Source organism: Cydia amplana, chromosome 9 (assembly GCF_948474715.1).
Source record: "Cydia amplana chromosome 9, ilCydAmpl1.1, whole genome shotgun sequence".
Lineage (NCBI taxonomy): Eukaryota > Metazoa > Arthropoda > Insecta > Lepidoptera > Tortricidae > Cydia > Cydia amplana.
In genome coordinates, this window is record NC_086077.1 from 9,728,206 (window position 1) to 9,749,101 (window position 20,896).

The following is a 20,896-nucleotide window of genomic DNA, read 5'->3' on the forward strand; positions in this document are numbered from 1 at the left end:
CTTAAATTCTTAATAAGACTGTGTTAAGTAAGTAATCTATATATATAAATGCAAGTGTCCTGACTGACTGACTGACTGACTGACTGACTGACTGATTCATCAACGCAGAGCCGAAACTACGAAAGATAGAAAGTTGAAATTTGCACACTAGGTTGCATTTATAAAGTGTACAAGAGATAAGAAGCGATTTTGAAAAATCCAACCCCTAAGGGGGTTGAAAAGGGGATGAAAGGTTGTATGGGGTACAAGTTTTATTTTAAGGTAGGAATTTGAAACTTCGTAAAGATCTATTATATTAAAAAACAAGAAAACTAATTTCAGCGTTTTCGAAAATTCATCCCCCAAGGTGGTGAAAAAGGGGTTGAAAGTTTGTATGGAGATCAAATATTTTTAAGAGTGTGGGACTTGAAACTTTGTATATGAGGATATTATTATAAGACAGGAAAAGTAATTTCAGCGTTTTTGAAAATTCATCCCCAAACAGGGTTAAAAAGGGGTTGAAAGTTTGAATCCATTACAAAAGCTTTGAAACTTCTTAGAAAGGCATAATAGCCGATTAAAAAAAAAGTAATTACGACGTTTTAGGAAATTCAACCCCTAAGGTGGTAAAAAAGGGGATGAAACTTTGTCTTGTGGTGCAAATTTTATTTTAAGCTAGGACCTTGAAACTTCGCAAAAAGGTATTAAATTATAAAACAAGAAAAATAATTTCAGCGTTTTTAAAAATTCATCCCCGAGGTGGTGAAAAGGGGGTTAAAAGTTTGTACGGAGATCAAATATTTTTGAGAGTGCGGGACTTGAATCTTTGTATAAAGCCATATTATTAGAACTCAAGAAAAGTAATTTCAGCGTTTTTAAAAATTCATCCCTTAAAGGGTTAAAAAGGGGTTGAAAGATTGTATAGGGTTTAAATTTTATTTTAAGCTACAAATTTGTAACTTTGTAAAAACGTATTATATTAAAAAATAAGAAAACTAATTTCAGTGTTTTCGAAAATTCATCCCCCAAGGTGGTGAAAAAGGGGTTGAAAGTTTGTATGGAGATCAAATATTTTTGAGAATGTGGGACTTGAAACTTTGTACATGGGGATATTATTATAAGACAGGAAAATTAATTTCAGCATTTTTGAAAATTCATCCCCTAACAGGGTTAAAAAGGGGTTGAAAGTTTGAATCCATTACAAATGCTTTGAAACTTCTTAGAAAGGCATTATAGCCGATTAAAAAAAAAGTAATTACAACGTTTTAGGAAATTCAACCCCTAAGGTGGTAAAAAAGGGGATGAAACTTTGTCTTGGGGTGCAAATTTTATTTCAAGCTAGGACCTTGAAACTTCGCAAAAAGGTATTAAATTAAAAAACAAGAAAACAAATTTCAGCGTTTTTAAAAATTCATCCCCCGAGGTGGTGAAAAGGGGTTAAAAGTTTGTACGGAGATCAAATATCTTTGAGAGTGCGGGACTTGAATCTTTGTATAAAGCCATATTATTAGAACTTAAGAAAAGTAATTTCAGCGTTTCTAAAAATTCATCCCTTAAAAGGGTTAAAAAGGGGTTGAAAGTTTGTATAGGGTTCAAATTTTATTTAAAGCTAGGAACTTGAAGCTTCGTAAAAAGGTATTTTGTTAAGAGGAAAAAAAAACTAATTTCAGAGTCTTTGATCATTCATCTCCCAAAGTGGTGAAAATGGGGTTGAACATTTTTATGGAACCCAAATATTTATTTGAGTGCGGGGCGTGATACATTGTATAAAGGCATATTATTAGAATACAAGAAAAGTAATTTCAGCGTTTTTAAAAATTCATCCCCTAAAACTTTAAACAGGGGTTGAGTTGGTAGAGGGTTCAAATTTTTTTTAAAGCTTGGAAACTTCGTAAATAGGTAGTTAGGTAGTAGGTTTTATTAAATAGTGGACTTGAAAATCTTCTGGGGGTTGAGAGAGATTATATCGAGAACAATCTTATTCAGTTCGGGGCTTGAAACTTCGTAGCCAGGTTGTGAAAGACAAATCTCATGCGTTGTATAATAATTAACAAATGATTAACCGTCCCTAGTGCTATCTTTTGCTGCATGCCTGCGTTATCTAAACTAATGTAGAATTTATAACCACCAATATACAAATCCACGCGTACGAAGTCGCGGGCAACAGCTAGTAAATACCTAATTAGGTCGTCCTAAATTGCAAACCAAAACAGTTTAATCTGTTTTTATGCTTTTGATGTTAATGGTTTGAAGCGAAACTAAGCCGTTTAAACGTGTCCATTAATTTGTTTGATAGAGATTATAAGTTTAGAGAAAATTGTTTTTATAATTTATAAAATTAATAAGAAGTGCTACTAACATTGGAGGGAAACTTTGGCAGTTATATTGATTGACTCACGCTTCACAGTAATTAAAAGCAAATCCGAGCCGGTTAAAACCAAGTAAAATCAATAAAAAATTGGGTAGCATCGTTGTGATCGTTGCATTAAAATACTTACGTTTCTTCAAACAAAACTTCACATTTGACACTTGTTTGACACTGACATATCCGATCCATATTGTTTAGATATCTAATATTTGACGTATCTTAAAGTTCGAATATGGCTGGGTCTGTCTGGTATCTACGGAGCGGGCAAGTGTTATGGTAACATTCCATTTCTGACCGCAGCTGCACTACGTACTGAAGGCGTCGCTGTTACTGTCAATTTCCATAGTAGTGCAACTGCGGTTGGAAATGGACTGTCACCTTTAGGTACGATGCTTCCGCTTCACATGTTCTAATGATTAATATTTAATTTACAAATTGTAAATTTTGAAATAATGCATGGTTTATGTTTATAAGTAGTATAGTATTTGTACGCCACTATTGGCAGAGCACGGTGAGACTACCAAACTATAATGTATGTAAGACCATTCATTGTACCTGTGTTTTCACAAATAAAGAATCTCTCTCTCTCTCTCTCTCCGCTGCCCTCGTCGAATGACCGTTGCGCGCCAAACAAGTTTACTAGCACGATTGTAAAGTCTATTTTTTTATTCGGTAGACTGAAATGACAGTTAATAGTATGAAATTACATTTCATTTTCATACTATTAACTGTCATTTCAGTCTACCGAATAAAAAAATAGACTTTAGTGTCACCTGGTTGCAGCAGCACGGGGCGGGACAGCGTCGCGCCGACGCGGTTGGCGGCGCGGCACCGCAGCATGGCGCTGGCGCCGCCACTGCCTGCGTCAAGCGACCGGCGCGCACCGAGCACCAACCGACCGTCGCTCAGCACGTGTCTGGAGACAATTATTTATATTGATTCTACTGATATAATTTTGATTGTTTTAACCCTAGTGGCACGCGGCCGGCCAGTGGTTAATTATTTCAAAGAAATTCATAATTCATATTATGAATTGATTAAAAATTATACCTCCGATAGCTCAAAAATATGTCACCCGAAGAAGTAATCGAAATTTGTACATGTTTAATACATTTAACAACCCTGTCTCAAATGATTTGAATGTCTATACCCTGATAGCGCATATTCAAAGGCAGGATATAAATAAACCGTGTTTAAAATTCACCGCTCTGAACCATTTGGAGGTTTCCATACCTTACCTTACAGTATCATTAGTATCATTACAATACAATGAGGACGCCTTTTGTGTTGTTGTCACGAAACATCGATTAGAAATCAGTCTAAGAGCACACGTACATTAAATCGTTTATATAGCTGGTCAAGCAGATCTTTTTTAGGGTTCCGTAGCCAAATGGTAAAAAACGGAACCCTTATAGATTCGTCATGTCTGTCTGTCTGTCCGTCTGTCTGTCCGTCCGTATGTCACAGCCACTTTTCTCCGAAACTATAAGAACTATACTGTTGAAACTTGGTAAGTAGATGTATTCTGTGAACCGCATTAAGATTTTCACACAAAAATAGAAAAAAAACGATAAATTTTTGGGGTTCCCCATACTTTGAACTGAAACTCAAAATTTTTTTTTTCATCAAACCCATACGTGTGGGGTATCTATGGATAGGTCTTCAAAAATGATATTGAGGTTTCTAATATCATTTTTTTCTAAACTGAATAGTTTGCGCGAGAGACAAGCAAGTAGTTTTTTTTTAATACGTCATAAATCGCCTAAATACGGAACCCTTCATGGGCGAGTCCGACTCGCACTTGGCCGCTTTTTTTTTTACTGACAAGATTTGCTTGACCAGCTTTATTATATGGCAGGTAAACTGAACGGAAACAATTTTAACGCTTACTCCGTATCCGGCTAGCGACACTTCGATGTCAGTCGTGTACATATAAAGAGCATAGCTACATGCCGTCACACGTGTGATTATTCAATCTTTTCTCATCGTGCGGCGTGACAGGTTATCTACACATTCGCGATACTCAATCATTGCCAATTTTCCGGCGACATTCGCATTCCATTCAAGCTTATGTACATATTTACATAGAAACCTAATTTTCTGCTCCAATGTTTTGCAATTTGACAACGCGTGATAGCGAAACGTCGCGAATATGTCCCTAAACGTAACTTGTATTACATTTCGATATGTCGGCGTTTGACAGCGTAAGCGATTTGAGCAACGTAAATTACATGTCTAATGGATGATATTATATCTAAGTATAAGACGTAGAAATATCTAAGCCTATATAAGTATTCTCCGTTTTCTCATCAGCGTTATGACACATTTAATATGTAAGTAATATTGTAATTGGCAGATAAAGTGTAAATATAGCCATATAGATCTATCTATAATTTAAATATACAATTATGAACAAACTACGTAATGATCATACCCCGCAACGGAGCTAGCAAAACCGTAGCATATGACAGTTTTGAGTCAGGGTTGGCGATTATGATGAACCATTTTGCTTTAACTTTATTGTATGTAAGGTTCATAAAATTTATCGAGAACCTTGTTGAACCTCTTCCGATATAACCCGGTTTAATTTACTGTCAAATAATATAAATTAACAGGTCAATGTCAAATTTGATGCGTTTCAATGTATCTGTTATTTTGTTTATAAAATCTCGTTTTTTTTCGCTCTTCTTTCAAATATTAACATGGAATTTTCATTGCTTGAAAATATTGGTGTGTTTGAAAACAAAGAAATAATATTTTTTGTACTTTAGTTCATGCGTAGTAGTGATAACCCTGACGTACAACTGCTACAGATTTGCTAGCTCGGTTGCGAGGTATGGTAATGATTCAAAATGGCACAATGGGAATTAGAAATCGTCTGTGCAATACAAGTCCCACAACAAAATATGAATGTCCAACAAGTGTAACACACTGCTGCGAAGGTGTTAACAAGACAAACTAACTTCCTAACTAACACTACATCGAGAGCAGGTAATATTTTCTCAAGTATTAATTCGACCCGCCATCACCGACATCTTAATCAGAAGTTCAGACATCACGTGGCCGGCCTCCTAACTTAGTTTGTTGTCTTTACGTGTTCTAGGTAAATAAATCTTAGCTAACTTCCCGCGAAGGTGTCAAAAGTTACCCTAAACTCGGTCTCCAGTCAACACGGCTATATTACGAGTTCCGAGTGACAACCCTTGAACGGTATATGTGACTAACTTTATGGTAAACACAAACGAAAACGACCTGTATTCAAATGGCTTAAAGTCTCTTAGGAATGCCAATGTTAGTTGGAATAGTTGAATGGGATATGTAGCAAAGTTTTTCGGTATTGTATAAGGATGTGACCTTTATCAGCTTCTGTTAGAGTTCATGCAGACTGCAAATATCGCGTGGTACTCGTATTGGGTAAAGTTGGTCCTTGCTATTTTGTATGCAGAAACTTGGCGGAACGCAGGGCGCCATATATAGAAGCAGAGTAGAGCGTATTTTATTTTGAAATCATCTAAAGACTTCTCGACTCACCTTACTCCATTAACTAAATTGCTCCTTTGATCTGTTTATAAAGTCAACTAAGTACTGCTTTTACTTGTTTTTTTCATGTAATCTCATCAAAATCCTGTTACGTTGTGACTCACAAAGTAAAAACCGGCCAATTGTGAGTCAGACTCGCCCACCGAGAGTTCCGTACAAATATACCTTTTTTTATTTGTATTTATAGTGTTTAAATTTTTCCCTGTACTCGTAGTGCAAGACGATATTACTTGCCAAATTTCATAGTCCTAGGACTTTTAAGTCAACGGTAAGTACCTACCTACCCTATACATTTTGATTCCCTTGAGAGTGTCGAAATATACGTTGTAAATAGACTGACTGAAATAACGAGACACGCAGCACACAATACAATACAATACAATACAATACAATACAATACAATACAATACAAATCCTCTTTATTGCACAACCTCAGAATAAATGTACATGGAAACACAAATAATACATGAAGACAGAGGTAAACAACAGGCAACAATCTTCTAGTCAGAAGGAAAAGTAATAATGGGTATTAGAATATTTAATAAAATTCCAGCGCCGATAAAGGCACTAACATATATAACAATTTCAAAAACAAATGGTATAAATTATTGTGTGATTATAGTTTTTATAGTCTAGATGAATTCTTTAGCTTTAAGTTTTAATTTAATACTTGTTAAATTTTATGTAATGTTAGTAATGTATATGTAAATACCGTAAAAATCATTTCCAAGTTTCACATGCCAAATGGCAGAATATAGTATATAAGTGCATGCGCTGTATATGTATTCAAGTGAATAAATCATTTATTCATTCATTTATTCACGTTCGTAAGTTTCCGTGTAAATACGATGAAAAATAATTATGCACTACATTTGTACGGTTTGAATCATTAATTTTCAAATCGTGCGATTAAGTCAAATAATTGGGTCAAAGCGTTAAACTTCGACCCTTAATGTTAATTGTACCATTAATTTGTGCACCGTCAGACTAAATGCAAGAATCTCCACGAAGTATCGGAGATTTGATCAAAAACCTTCACGAAAGGGTATAGGTATTTTTATCTCTCTATTGTTGTATAATCTATCCGTTGGAAACCGTGTAACTCTCATGATTATTTATACAAGAGAGGAACCAGCAAAATCTCTTTAGGGCCAACCATTGTTTGAATTTACTACACCTTTGGGTTCGCCAAGGGAAGATTTTGCAATGTCTAATTTCCCTTTACCATATAGGTACAATACAATAAGGAGAGGCTGTTTGCTCACAAATATGATTTAAACTATTTAAATGTTGACATAAAAATCGTACATTACATAACATAAACAAAGGACTATGACGGGTTAAGGTATTGAAGTATACAAACATTGCCACACATTGCCAATTTGTTTAAAAAAAAGGTTCGGTTTGACAGCTTGCAGTTTGTAAACATCGTATCCAGTGCGGGGTTTTAATTTCATTTTAACGAGCAATTTCGTCCATATGGGATCATTTCGGAAGCCGAAAGTTGAAACCTTGTATATTCAGTCCTTTTCACACATCAGCAACGAAAAATCCGAGCGAAAGAGATGTCAAAACCTGGTTTTCGTGTTTCTACAACGTTCCTGCTATAAATAATGGCTACGCATAATCTGAAATCAATATTCATACTCAGCGCCGCATTTTACGGCCGTTTTGCCATTAGTAAGTCATTTTTCATTTGTTTTTATAAATTCGTGAATTGAATTAAACTGCGTGAGTGTTTTTGTAGCCTAGTGGTGAATACGCATGGTTTATATTTTTGAATGATGGGGATTCATAGTGATGGTAGCGATATAGGTATAATTATTATTACAATTGAGGGAGCGAGTAGAGAAATGTCGTTGGTACCTAAGTGAATAATTAACTTAGCTAACTCATTTTGGAACTTGTAGTTAGTACTTAACACTTTGTTTTCAAAATAATTAATTAGCTTATAAAAAACCTCTTAATTAAAATAAACGTATTTTCGAACGAGCGAGCGAAGCGAAGCGAAGTTCTTACATTCGACTTTGAACACGCGGCTGGCTAGCGGCACGTCCCGGCATTTCGATGTTTTTAAGCTGAACTGTCAGAAGATAGTTTGATACACAATAACTTAAGTAAATTTGTTCTAATTTAAATGAAATTGGGTAAACGTGTAGTCGAGGGCATTATATTTTAGTCATTAAATTATGAACAGGCTCGATCAAGGGGTTATTGAGCTAAAAGAGCTAAGAAGGCCAAAAAGCTGTTTGTGAGGGGTCTAGCTATTCTGGTCATTTTATTTGCAAGAAAGTATGGTCGAGTTTGGTATCAAATGAAAGTGTTCGGCTTACACTTTTATAATATCGTTTTTAAATTTACCATTTTGAAACAGTTAGCAAGATAAAAATAAAATAAATAAACATAATAATATATAGGTATTTGACATTTTACAGGAAATATTTCGGCTTACCACAGATACAGTTTATTTTAATCTCTATGTTGACATAAGGCCGTAACACACTATCGCACCGCACCGCGACCTTGGTGCGTTGCACCTATAAGTGAGAGCGTGAAACAGATATCTCCTTCTTGCTCTCACTTATGGGTGCGACGCACCAAGGTCGCGGTGCAGTGCGATAGTGTGTTACCACTGTTAAATCTATCAGTTAAGGGCTCCACAGACTAGTGTTGAGTCGCTCACTCGTGAGGCACCTCATTTGTACCACTCATTTTGTTAATTTGTCGCAGTACTTCGTACCGCAAAAATGTCTTACTTCACTCCTCTATTCATTTTACTTGATTCTAAAATTATCTTTCTCCTAAAAGTTCTATTCTTAACCTCCAGAATTGCACTCCAATTATATGTTACTATTTATTTATTTATAAAGGAAGTGATGAATACATAAATATGTATATACATTAAATATTTTTGTCGCCGTTGGAATTAATGGAATAGTCGACGCTGAAAATATGCTAGTACCTCACCTCATTTGAAGTAAGACATTGTAACACCTCATTTTAGAAAATGAGGTACTCATACAAACTCATTTTAAATTGATGTCCTACCCATCACTACCACAGACGTTGCAATAAATCCACGCGATTTTTGATCCATTGCCGCCTATAGAGCGACACAAAATAGTAGAAATTAAATAAAATGTAACTCAAAAATGTCCATACTAAATTGTTGCCATGTGTAAGCATTTTACGTCAAAAATATGACAGTTACGTACGAAGTGGCGCGAAAAGGAGGAGGTTATCAAATTCGATTGTTTTTTTTTTTTAATGTTTGTTACTCCATATCTCCGTCATTACTCTGGATCGATTTTGAAAATTCTTTTTTTGATTGTATGTAAGTATATGCATACAGATTGGTACCGTTTTTGTCAAAACCCAGATCTGATGATGGGATCCATGAGGAATCGAGGGAACTCCTCAAATCTTAAAGGCATACATACCTATATAGTGATTTTTGTTTTTTTATCAACAAATCAAGCATATACGTTCAAAAAAGTGACATTTGTGATGAGTGACGAAGTGGAACTGCTGATAATGATCAGAACGGAACTCTTCAATGACGCATAGTTCACGTTTGGCTATTTATCCTCTTCGTTATGTTTGTTAAGCAAGTTAAGTTTTTAAGCCACATTTTTGTCAAGCTCGAGTTCTGATGATGGGATTCATGAGGAATCGAGGGAATTTTGTATTTTCATCAGAAAATGAAGAATTTACACTAAAAACTGTCGCATTTGATGAAGTGGAACTGCTAATGACGATCAGAACAGAACTCTTCAATGACGCATACGTGTACTTTGGCGATTTCGAATTTCGATTTTGACGAAGCTGGCCCTGGACCCAGACCTAGACCTGGACCATGACCTGGACCTGGTCCTGGACCCGGAACTGGACCCGGACTCGGACCTTGACCAGAAAAAACACTGATACCTAAACTAAATAAACCACTATGATTACCTACCATAAAATGTAGGTACTTATAAAGTATAATGATGCCAAACTTACTAGCCCCTCCCGCTCAAACCCCCCTACACCGCACCGCACGCGCCGTTAAGTGAGTTATAGGTTAGGTTTGAACTGCGATCCTCACACAACCGAACAAAAGTGGGTTAGGTTAGGTTAGAACTGCCCTGGACCCAGACCTAGACCTGGACCATGACCTGGACCTGGTCCTGGACCCGGAACTGGACCCGGACTCGGACCTTGACCAGAAAAAACACTGATACCTAAACTAAATAAACCACTATGATTACCTACCATAAAATGTAGGTACTTATAAAGTATAATGATGCCAAACTTACTAGCCCCTCCCGCTCAAACCCCCCTACACCGCACCGCACGCGCCGTTAAGTGAGTTATAGGTTAGGTTTGAACTGCGATCCTCACACAACCGAACAAAAGTGGGTTAGGTTAGGTTAGAACTGCCCTGGACCCAGACCTAGACCTGGACCATGACCTGGACCTGGTCCTGGACCCGGAACTGGACCCGGACTCGGACCTTGACCAGAAAAAACACTGATACCTAAACTAAATAAACCACTATGATTACCTACCATAAAATGTAGGTACTTATAAAGTATAATGATGCCAAACTTACTAGCCCCTCCCGCTCAAACCCCCCTACACCGCACCGCACGCGCCGTTAAGTGAGTTAGGTTAGGTTTGAACTGCGATCCTCACGCAACCGAACAAAAGTGGGTTAGGTTAGGTTAGAACTGCGAGCCTTACAGAAACGAAATGCTATTAGAAAAGTGGGTTTGGTTAGGTTCGAACTGCAATCCTCACAGAACCGAACTGCTATCAGAGAAGTGGTTTCGTTAGGCTAAAACTGCGACCCTTACAGAAACGAAATGCTACTTACTAGAAAAGTGGGTGGTTTTACCTCCTTTTCTATATAGTGCACCTCTATATGTACAATAATCTTTCACCGGCCCCCATCGAAGTCGGTTTTTTTTCTTAAAAAATATTTTCTACTATTTTATGTCGCACTATACGAATAAGTAGGTGCTACAAAGTCAATCGCTCTATATAATTTTTGGTAAACCGCGAGTTCTCAGTTCGGGGCGAACTACTAGTTAAATAAAACCAAAGTTGAACAGACTATAACAAAAAAAAAACTGATATTTAATACCCGCGGTACCTATACAATTTTTCTAATTTTATCATTAAAAACATTTATAAAAAGCGTTCAACCCAAACTTGCGACAATAAAGCATAACTTGAGAACGCGCAACACGTTCTAAGGAGGAAAAGGACATTAAAGCACGAATTCTGCCATTCAATTCAATACGCCATTGTTACTTTTGCTGCGAACGGCGAAATGGCGAAAGTTTCTTCTCGGCACCAACCGTAAGAACTAGAAGGCAAAGTTTCGTAGTTCTATCTATTAGTAACTCCGACAGGGACTAATTTATTAGATCCTTTTTCATTAACCTTCTATTGGCCGTATAAGTAGACCCGAGGTCGAAAGTTTGATTGAATTACACGTAGTTTAACGGAAATAGTTTCGGGCTCGTTCGTTTTTACGATTTGAATATGCAGTTTACGAAATACGATTTTTGTAGGTCGTGATTACGTTTAAAAAGTCGTTTTTAAATCGATACAAGTACCAATGAAGCAAAAATATGGTGCTTGTTTGTTGCAGCCTAAAAATACCAAATAAACGGGTATAAACAAAGGGTGTTTAACCCGTTTTAACATTATGACCTCAACTAAGTATGCCATCACTATAAATCCAATAAAACTTAATTAAAAGTATTTAATTATTTTACTTCTTACTACCTTACTACCATCTAGCAGTATTGTCCATGTGAGCAAAAGTTATTTAAATGATTGATAAATGATTAGATAATATGTAGTAGGTACATAAAAATATGGACCATTTTTTCCACGTTTACGTCACTCTTAGTGCCCTCACTGAATACCTACTTCCCATATAGCCTATAAACCGTGATAGGTCCCTTTAGGTATCACCAACCCAGTAGGTAATAATACGTCCCCATCAAAGTTAAACTATATAGTTGAAAGACGTCGGCGCCTAACTTGGGAACTCTATTCCCTAACTTCACCGATTTATGGCTCCAACTACGAACCCATAAAAGGACCTATCTATCATTCCGAGTTATGTATATATAAGGACAAGTTCATTAGCGATATTGATTCAAGAATTAAAATGTCTTTGATTTAATTGGAATACATTTTCAGATACTAAAATAGGTAAACGTCGCAAAAATTCACATTCAATTCATTAAATAATAAACAAATAAACTGCGTCAACTCAAACGCAGTGCATCTCGCTTCCACCAATGTCAGTCATCAATTCATCATCTTCCTCGCGTTGTCCCGGCGTTTTGCCACGGCTCATGGGAGTCATGGGAGCCTGGGGTCCGCTTGGCTTGGCTTCCACCAATGTCAGTATGAACTTTATGGTACCTACCTGTTATGTTAGGTATATACTCTGTTTAAGTTAAAGGAAAAAAGGCAAAAGCCACGAGTTAAGACATTTTGTCACAAGACAGAATATTGTAACCGAAACAGCTGCCGCGAACTTTTCCAAGTCTAACAACCAAGCTTGGAGTGGCTCCCGATAAGTTTTGTAATTTTTAATAAGGCCTGGTATTACAGTGAGCCGACGACACAACATAACTTTGAGACGACCAACTTTGATCGCAGTCTGTTATGGTGTATTTTTATTTTCGTGAAATATTTAGTATTCCTATGTAAGGCACAGTTATATGAAACGCAGACGCACATAGGTACTAAGTATGCAATTGGGTGTGTCAGTGAACTGCTATGTTAAAAATGTACCGTAAAATGGGGTGAGTAGGGTTCGCGGGGAGAGTTGGGTTATGAATGGGGAGAGAAGGGATGAAAGGGGGGTGAGATGGGATTTTAAGGCTACTGCTACAAAAATAATAGCTATAGCTCATAATAAAAAAAAATCGATCCAACAATCTTCCAAAATCACCTTTGTATGAAATTCCATTTCACCCCAATTACGAGGGACTACGGGGTGAGGTGGGATTTCCTGTTTATCGTCAAAGTTATGAAATGAAACTACCCAAAATAAAATAAAAACTAAAATACAAACGTCCGGAACACTTATTATATACACCATTCAGTTTGCATATGTAAAAATAAAATGTTATCGAGGTTTGAATGTCAGTTTTGCCCCTACTCACCCCATTTTACGGTACATAATATAATATAGGTAATAGTAATAGCTTGTTTACGAAATACGTAGTTGTCTAACTACTTACGGCGGGTCTAACTCATTTTTGCTGTCCGCCCCGGAGGCAAAACTAGTCCCAACAAGAGACATTGCGTCCATCCCAAATAAAATTTAGACCTTTCTCATGTCATATAATTCAACGACAGCCGGTGACGGCGGACCCTTATCGAGTAACAATCAAGTAAATCAGTGAAAAGGAAAAAATATTGAGATATGTGATGTTGATGTATTCGTATTGTATTAGGCAAGGACCAACCGACGTTTCTCGAAAAAAAATGAAATCGACACGGCACGCGGTTACCTACAATAATGCCGTATGCAACATAATTTACACAAATAAATACACAATGCGATTGCGATGATATGTTTACGTGTTTTTTTTACGTAAATTACCTGACAACAAAAAAGGCGCTATTTGTTATTATAATGTTGACCTACTCCGTACCAGTATTTATTTATTCTCCAATTATTAGGTAACGTCGTCTAACATATCCACGGCGCAATTATGAACTTTTAGCTATATTCAACTTCCGTATCGCGTTTCCCATAAAATATTGGTAAAGTTCGAAGACGCACACTTAATGATATGTCGATACGTCGTAGGTAAACTCCCTCACTAGGTACTGAAATTATCTTAAAGATCGATCGAGAGATGAGTCCACAGTTCCAAAGTTGTATACAAGGAAAACTTGTTGGTAAACTAGGAACAAGTTGATATTTTAAGTCCCCGACGGTTCACAATTATCTACCAAGTTTCAGGGAGATTTTCCTTGTGATAGGTACTTATAAAGAGTTCATCTTGTTCAGTTAGAAGATTTAAGAAGTTATTTGGGGTGTTTTATATTCACAAAGAAGATCAAAATTGTTACAAAATATGTCCGCTCAGATAAATTAGGTATGTTTTGGTGTCTTCAATTAATACTCATTGAAATATGTACCTATATTTTAGAGTAGATACATAGGTAGACTTATAAAACACATATGTCCAACATTTATTTTATGACAATCCTCTTATCCTCTTATCACGATCACATGGTGGCTTGCTGTGTACTCAAAAAATACACGCGCGCGCACTAACTAATGCGAGCGAGATACCTAATAAAATAACACGAGTCCGAGTGCATTTCAACTTTTCAAGCATACTACTCTGTCACGTAATTTGTATAAAAAATATAGCAGTTTTACGATTTACTTCTGTGCTAGTAACTATATTGTGATAATATGTTAAGTGATATTTTGTTACCTTAATCCCGGCAACGTGGTCAACAGTTGTCCCTCAGCGGTGACCCAATGAACGTCCGGCGTAGGGTGTCCGGTGGCGCGACAAGCGGCGTGCGCGCCGCGAGTGGCCGGCCATAGGATGCGTGACGGCGGCTCGACCACGAAATGTGGACGCTTGTCGCTCGTCGCTTGGACCGATGCCAGAGTCACCAGAATCCATGGAATTGCGAATCCTAAAGACACAATTTTAAGGCTGTATTTATTAATTTATTATGAACAAATGATAGGTACTTATTGAACAAAACAAGAACAAAAATAACTGCTAGCTGCTGAACTGAACAAAAATAAATTCGCCGTGTCGAATAAACCGTGATTTTTTTTTATTGGATATGTGCACACTTGCACAAGTGCACTATCGCGATTTTCTCTAATTCAAACTTCTTGAAAATATCGATATGAACACAGCACTGGCCTCTGTGGTATCATTTGTACACATTGACTTGTCAATTTAGTTCGCCTGATTTTGGAGTCTACTTTAGTATAATAAAACAAGGTTTTTATGATAAAGTTCACAATAATATTATTTCTGTTTGGAAATGTACAGGTGACTTAAATGGATATTTAGGTACTTACATAGGTAGGTACATACATAGGCCTCGTAATGAAATTCAGAAATCGTATCTTGTTCGTTATCGATAAATAATATTATTCTACCATTCTACGAAAAAATCTAATTTATTTTCATTCAAAATGGGAAGGGTTGGTTAAATAAAGATTTTTATCTCAATATAGGTAGGTACCTAATGGATCTTTTATAGATCTAGGACTTAGGGAAGGAGACAATCTATATATATAAATCCTACACTATTATTGATGTTCGCGAAGTCTTAAAAACTTTTCACATAAAACAAAGCTACACGACCGCTTCGAAAAACAACCAACCCTACAAACTACCTTCTTGATTTATTAGCCAAGCTACCGGGCACTATCATTTAGTACTAAAATGTAGCAAGAGTTTAAGTTACATGTGTTAATACGTCTTTATTTATTTTAACATTACCACTCTGTAGGTACTCGTGTAAAATAGCTGCTTGCCACGGAACTAAAAGATGAATATTTTGTACATGTACAGTGTCTTGTTTATGTTGTAATGTTGTTGAATTGCAGGCCAACTTTCCGCCAAACCAACCATTACTTTAAACTACTTTAAAGAAAGCTCTTTTATGAGCTTATAAATAGTAGAAGCACTGAATGTATTAACACAATGGTGTAGAAATGTATGTATGGCACTAGCCATGGATGGTATTTACCTATAATAACCATTTGCTGCCGGTAAGGACTCTTGTTGTATCAAAGAATTTTTTTAAGTCTGTGCTACAAATATTTATTTATAGATACCTACAGTTAGCTGCCGAGACGTCTGACCCCGCGCGCTTGCTTATAAGTGTTTATGCAATGAGGTCAAGTATTTCTGCAATTTACTTAACTAATGAAATTTAAAATATGTCTTATATGCACTTAAATTTGATTGTGGATATAATTCTCATTGCGATTTAAATTCTGTTTTATAGCTACGATCCTAACATCAAAAATTGTTTTTAATTTTTTTTAATAATAAGAATGACGGTTATCGTATAATTTCTTACATTTCAAGATTTTAATGTTGATTCTGGAATTTAATACGTAATAATAAAACTCAAGTGGATTGCCGTATTGCTGCAATATCGCTCACTAACCGGCCGTCAGGCTCTAAGGGTAGTAAATAAAGAGCCCACGCGACATACGCCGGCGATTCTGATTTATGTTATGGACTGCCATAACACTATATCTTTAAAATGCCGATTTTGAAGCAAATTTTAAAGCTGGCCGTTCTAGTCCGTTATTGAACGATTTTTATTATAGTTCACATAAGAGTTTTAGGTAATATGCCACTTTAACATTTTTATATTTTATTATTTTGAAGGGCAAAGTTATGTAATATGTATGTATGTGGGTTGTGGGTATTCTATGTGCGTCGTGTAGCTTCCAAACTATTCTAGTAAATTTGTTTTAAGAATTTGGTATAGTTTTAACTGCTTTTGATGTCAGATTTAAGAATTTGGTATAGTTTTAACTGGTTTCGATAAGACCTTGAAGACAAAAGGTCGTACCAAAAGCATAACAAATTGTTAAGCAGAATCCTCACTGACATTTCCTTTCAATACAGTGCATTTAAAGTAATAAATCAACGACTTTAATTCATAACGCCGAAGGGCTGTTGGAATAAACGAAACTGCGAACAGGCATTTTAAATTCCTGCGCATAAAAGTTGCAATGTAAGAGTAGGTACATATGTACGTACATAAAAGCCGCTGGTTTTTCGTATACCTACAGTTTTTAGTATAAGAGGCGTTGAAAATGTTCGAGATTACATTCATTCATCTACTTTTTTAAATGTGAGTGCTTTTTGCAGTTATTTTTAATTAACTGGAGTAAAATCACTGTTCTGTTTAGTATATTTTTATAAGTTCTTACAGTTATATTGCGATTTGCGATTACATTATCCATATTAAACACAAAATATTAAAAGCCTCCTCATGTATACACATCCGTATATTTATCCAATCGAATTCCTTGTTGTTTCATTATCCCCCAACTTAAAATATTTCTTCTCGATTAAGAAAGTAAACTAACGAGGGGTAGTCACGCCATTGGATAATTAATCATTTCACAACGAAACACTGTAGTAATGTAAAGTAGAGATGCCCCGAATAGTGGTTTTGGCCGAATACCGAATATTCGGCACCTCTCTCGGCCGAATACCGAATATTCGGCGACCGAATATTCGGTATGACATGCGAACATTTTGAGTCACAATTATTACGAAAACTGATTGCCAACAAAGCTCAACGTTAGATGACGTTAGCTAAGATATATTTTTGTTGAACAGAATTAATGAATAGAGTCAAACAAAAAATTTAAGGTCGGCAACGCGCATGTAACACCTCTGGAGTTGCAGGCGTCCATAGGCTACGGTGACTGCTTACCATCAGGCGGCCCGTATGCTTGTTTGCCACCTATGTGGTATAAAAAAAAAACAGACTCATGATAAAAATAAAATGCTTTTTTATCAATAAATGCTCAAAAGGGTCTTCGTATTTAACAACTTTCCAAGAACACAATACCTACATAGTTTTTGGTTATTTTTTCTTTTTAAGTAGGTGCAACAGATATTCGGTATTCGGCCGAATAGTAGGCAACATTCGGCCGAATACCGAATATTCGGCAAAGTGGCCGAATAGGCCGAATATTCGGCAAAGTGGCCGAATAGGCCGAATACCGAATAGTTGCCGAATATTCGTGGCATCTCTAAAGTAAAAACAAAGTATACATAAAGAGTAAGTTTTCTCGCACAGAATGTCGCTTTGCCCACAGTAATTTTAATTATACACGTAAGTACCACTAGCTGTGTCGGTTTGTAATTAAAATGATTTCAAGCGTCATTGCAATTGTTCGTGACAGACAGAAATAAGATGTTCTTTTGAGCGTTTTATTACCACATTTCAGGAAACTCTTACAAAGATGAATGATTTTTTTTGTATGGATAAAGCACCTGATCACAGCGACGGTTAAAGCCAAACGTGTTAAAGGATAACATAGAGATTAAACAAATTATATTGTTCTAAAAGGTTGTCCACCTCTTTAAGTTATAAATAAATAAATAAAATAAAATAAATTCATTTATTTGCGACCAACTTGGATCAATTCAATGTGTTAGTGACAGTATCTATCTTAAGGCTAATGTTAGTATAATATACAAAATGATCTACTACTAACTATATACAAATGTGTTTCTTATAAATAACTAAATAAATAAGCAGATTCTCTCAAAGAGCAGTATAAAGAAAATCTGCCCACTCACCTATTCCTGCGCACATGACTCATGAGTCATGCAGCAGTTATTTATATACAGCCCATCAACTCTGTCCGCAATCATGGTCAGGATGCTGTTGGAGCTGGCCCGTACTCTGCGCACCAGGGATGTAAGCTACTTCTCTTCTTTAACTATGGCAAACAAACTCAAACTTCTTTGATTTTGCCTGAGTCAGAGTTTATTAGGGTTGCTATTCTGATTGCTTACTAAACTTATGCCTAAAGTAAACCGGTCTACTTAGGTATTTACGTGCTCGGGAACTACACTAATATCGTACCTTGCGATAAATATTGCTCATCTGTCTTTGGAAGTACACTGGGCTAATTTCGGCTTTGTAGAACGTTTTCACACACTATCTAAGTATGTGTATTTGTCAGTCGTTGTACAGAACTAGTGTGAATTGCATTCGATAGCGTGACGAGCGTTCACGTTTATGTCTATTTTTGTATGGGATTTTGAACGGCGCGCCAAGCGGGACGTTCTGGATACTCAAAATCCCACTTTTAACGCAAACGTCACGTCACACTATCCAATGAAATTTACACTAGGGGTACAGTTTACATATCACCGATTTGACGTAAAGTGCAGTATTTATTTAAACGACACAATAAATACGATGACTGACGGACGGCTGCTGGTGTTGGAATTTAGCTTGCGGTGATCTCTCTATATCTCTCCTGGACTTAGCAAGCGATGAGAATAAATTATGTAATTTTAATCACTTACCTAGCTCGGATTAATCAAAACCAAGGCAAGTAATCATTTTTACGCATAGTCATCTCAAGATCATGTTACACTGGTTTGCCCGAAAATGTGACTCTCTTGCGCTACTAATAAGGTCTTGAGTAGCACTAATGATATATAGGGCAAGGTTCGGCAATGCCCACGTCAGCTAATTAGCGACGGGTGTTTCTTGATGAGATGATGAGTTGCAATTTCATTTAGTTGGTTAATTACGGTTATTAAACAATGTATCATAAAAAGGAGAATAACATCGCATAATCATAACATGACGAGCAAGTTCTAAATTTCAGTCGGTGTAATTGAGCTACCTGCCCATTATTATTATTTACTAGCGACCCGCCCCGGCTTCGCACGGGTTAACAAATGATACATAAACCTTCCTCTTGAATCACTCTATCTATTAAAAAAACTGCATCAAAATCCGTTGCGTAGTTTTAAAGATCTAAGCATACATAGGGACAGACATCGGGAAGCGACTTTGTTTTATGCTATGTAGTGATGTTCGATATTTTATACTCCTTTTTTAAGGGTTGTTTGTTTATTATGTGGGCCATAGCCAAGCATAATAAAACATTCCTAAGTATTACTGAGTATCAGTTATTATTGATGAGGTTAAAAACTTCCTCCAATTTCACCACAGATCTCTTCAAGAATGAGTCCAGTTCATCCCGCCATCGCCGGCGGGGTCATGCCAGATTTCCGATTCGAGTTTTGATTTGATCTCCGATTCGAGCTCCCACTCCGTAGTGATTTTGCCCCACGACTCTCTCTGTATTCAGCAAACCTAACCTGCCCAGTCCCACCCATCCGACCTTTAACGCCTGATAATGCAGTACTAATTTGACCACAAATTAAATTGATTTAAATATAAATGATATTTAGTAGCATCATAACATAAAGTGTATTTTGTTTGAAAATAGGTATAACAAGTATGTATCTCTACTTATAGTCCCTATAATACTTGTAAAGAATATTATTAAATAAAAACTCATAAACTTATTTTTCTACTCCAGCACTTAAATGTGTCAATTAAATGACTGACAGTGATATCTAAAGCAATGTCATTTGAATGCTTTGTCTATAGGCTCATAAGATGACTGCTAGCAGTCATCTTATGAGTATAATACAACTGCTTTATTTTTTTTAAAGATACAAGTTCCGATCATTTTGATTGAAAGAGGTATGTTTTCATTTACAATAATAACTCTTTTTTTTTAAATAATAACTCAATTTTTTTTTAAATAATAACTCTTTTTTTTTAATAATAACTCTTTTTTTTTAATAATAACTCTTTTTTTTTAATAATAACTCTTTTTTTTAATAATAACTCTTTTTTTTAATAATAACTCTTTTTTTTTTTTTTTTTTTTGCTGCAGCTGTCATAGAAAAAGTAATGTATGCAACAGCTCATAATTGGTTCTTATTATATCACTGTTGCATAAACTACTATTATAAACTCTTTTTCCTGTCTTAATATGCCGACGAAAGTACTTAATCAACTCTTTTCTTTTTATATACCAAGATGATTTATGTATTTGATTATTTGGTCTATTTGTACCAAGAACATTTAATATCTCATTTACATGCGTGTGAATATGAAGTTATAAATATTCATATTCGTACATAATATACCGACTATTGAAGGCTGATTCTGATTTACCAATTTGCTATAGTTTTGAACTTATTATAATTATTAAGTTACGACCTTGACGCGACTCACGACTCACAGTGCATCTCACGCCTACCAATAAGCGCGAGCGAGATGTCTAATAATCCGACTTCCGGGGCTTTATGCTGCAATCAGCATGAACTGACGTCGAGGTCGTATCAAAGCACGATCAAAATCGTAACAAAGTGTTAAATCAGAATCGGCCTCTTAGAGTACTTTTGACGAACATTTGAG

The 20,896-nt window shown here is 36.1% G+C and overlaps 1 protein-coding gene across 2 annotated transcripts in view; it reads right to left on the minus strand.

Moving 5' to 3' along the window:
- LOC134651122 (cell adhesion molecule Dscam2-like) overlaps positions 1-20,896 on the minus strand; it is a 76,112-nt gene that overhangs the window by 51,864 nt on the left and 3,352 nt on the right. For both annotated transcript variants that reach the window (XM_063506132.1, XM_063506129.1), the window contains exons 2-3: positions 14,359-14,569; positions 3,121-3,263 (exon numbers count right to left, since the gene is read on the minus strand). In XM_063506132.1, the coding sequence (XP_063362202.1) occupies positions 3,121-3,263; positions 14,359-14,569 (354 nt within the window). The remainder of the gene's footprint in view (positions 1-3,120; positions 3,264-14,358; positions 14,570-20,896) is intronic.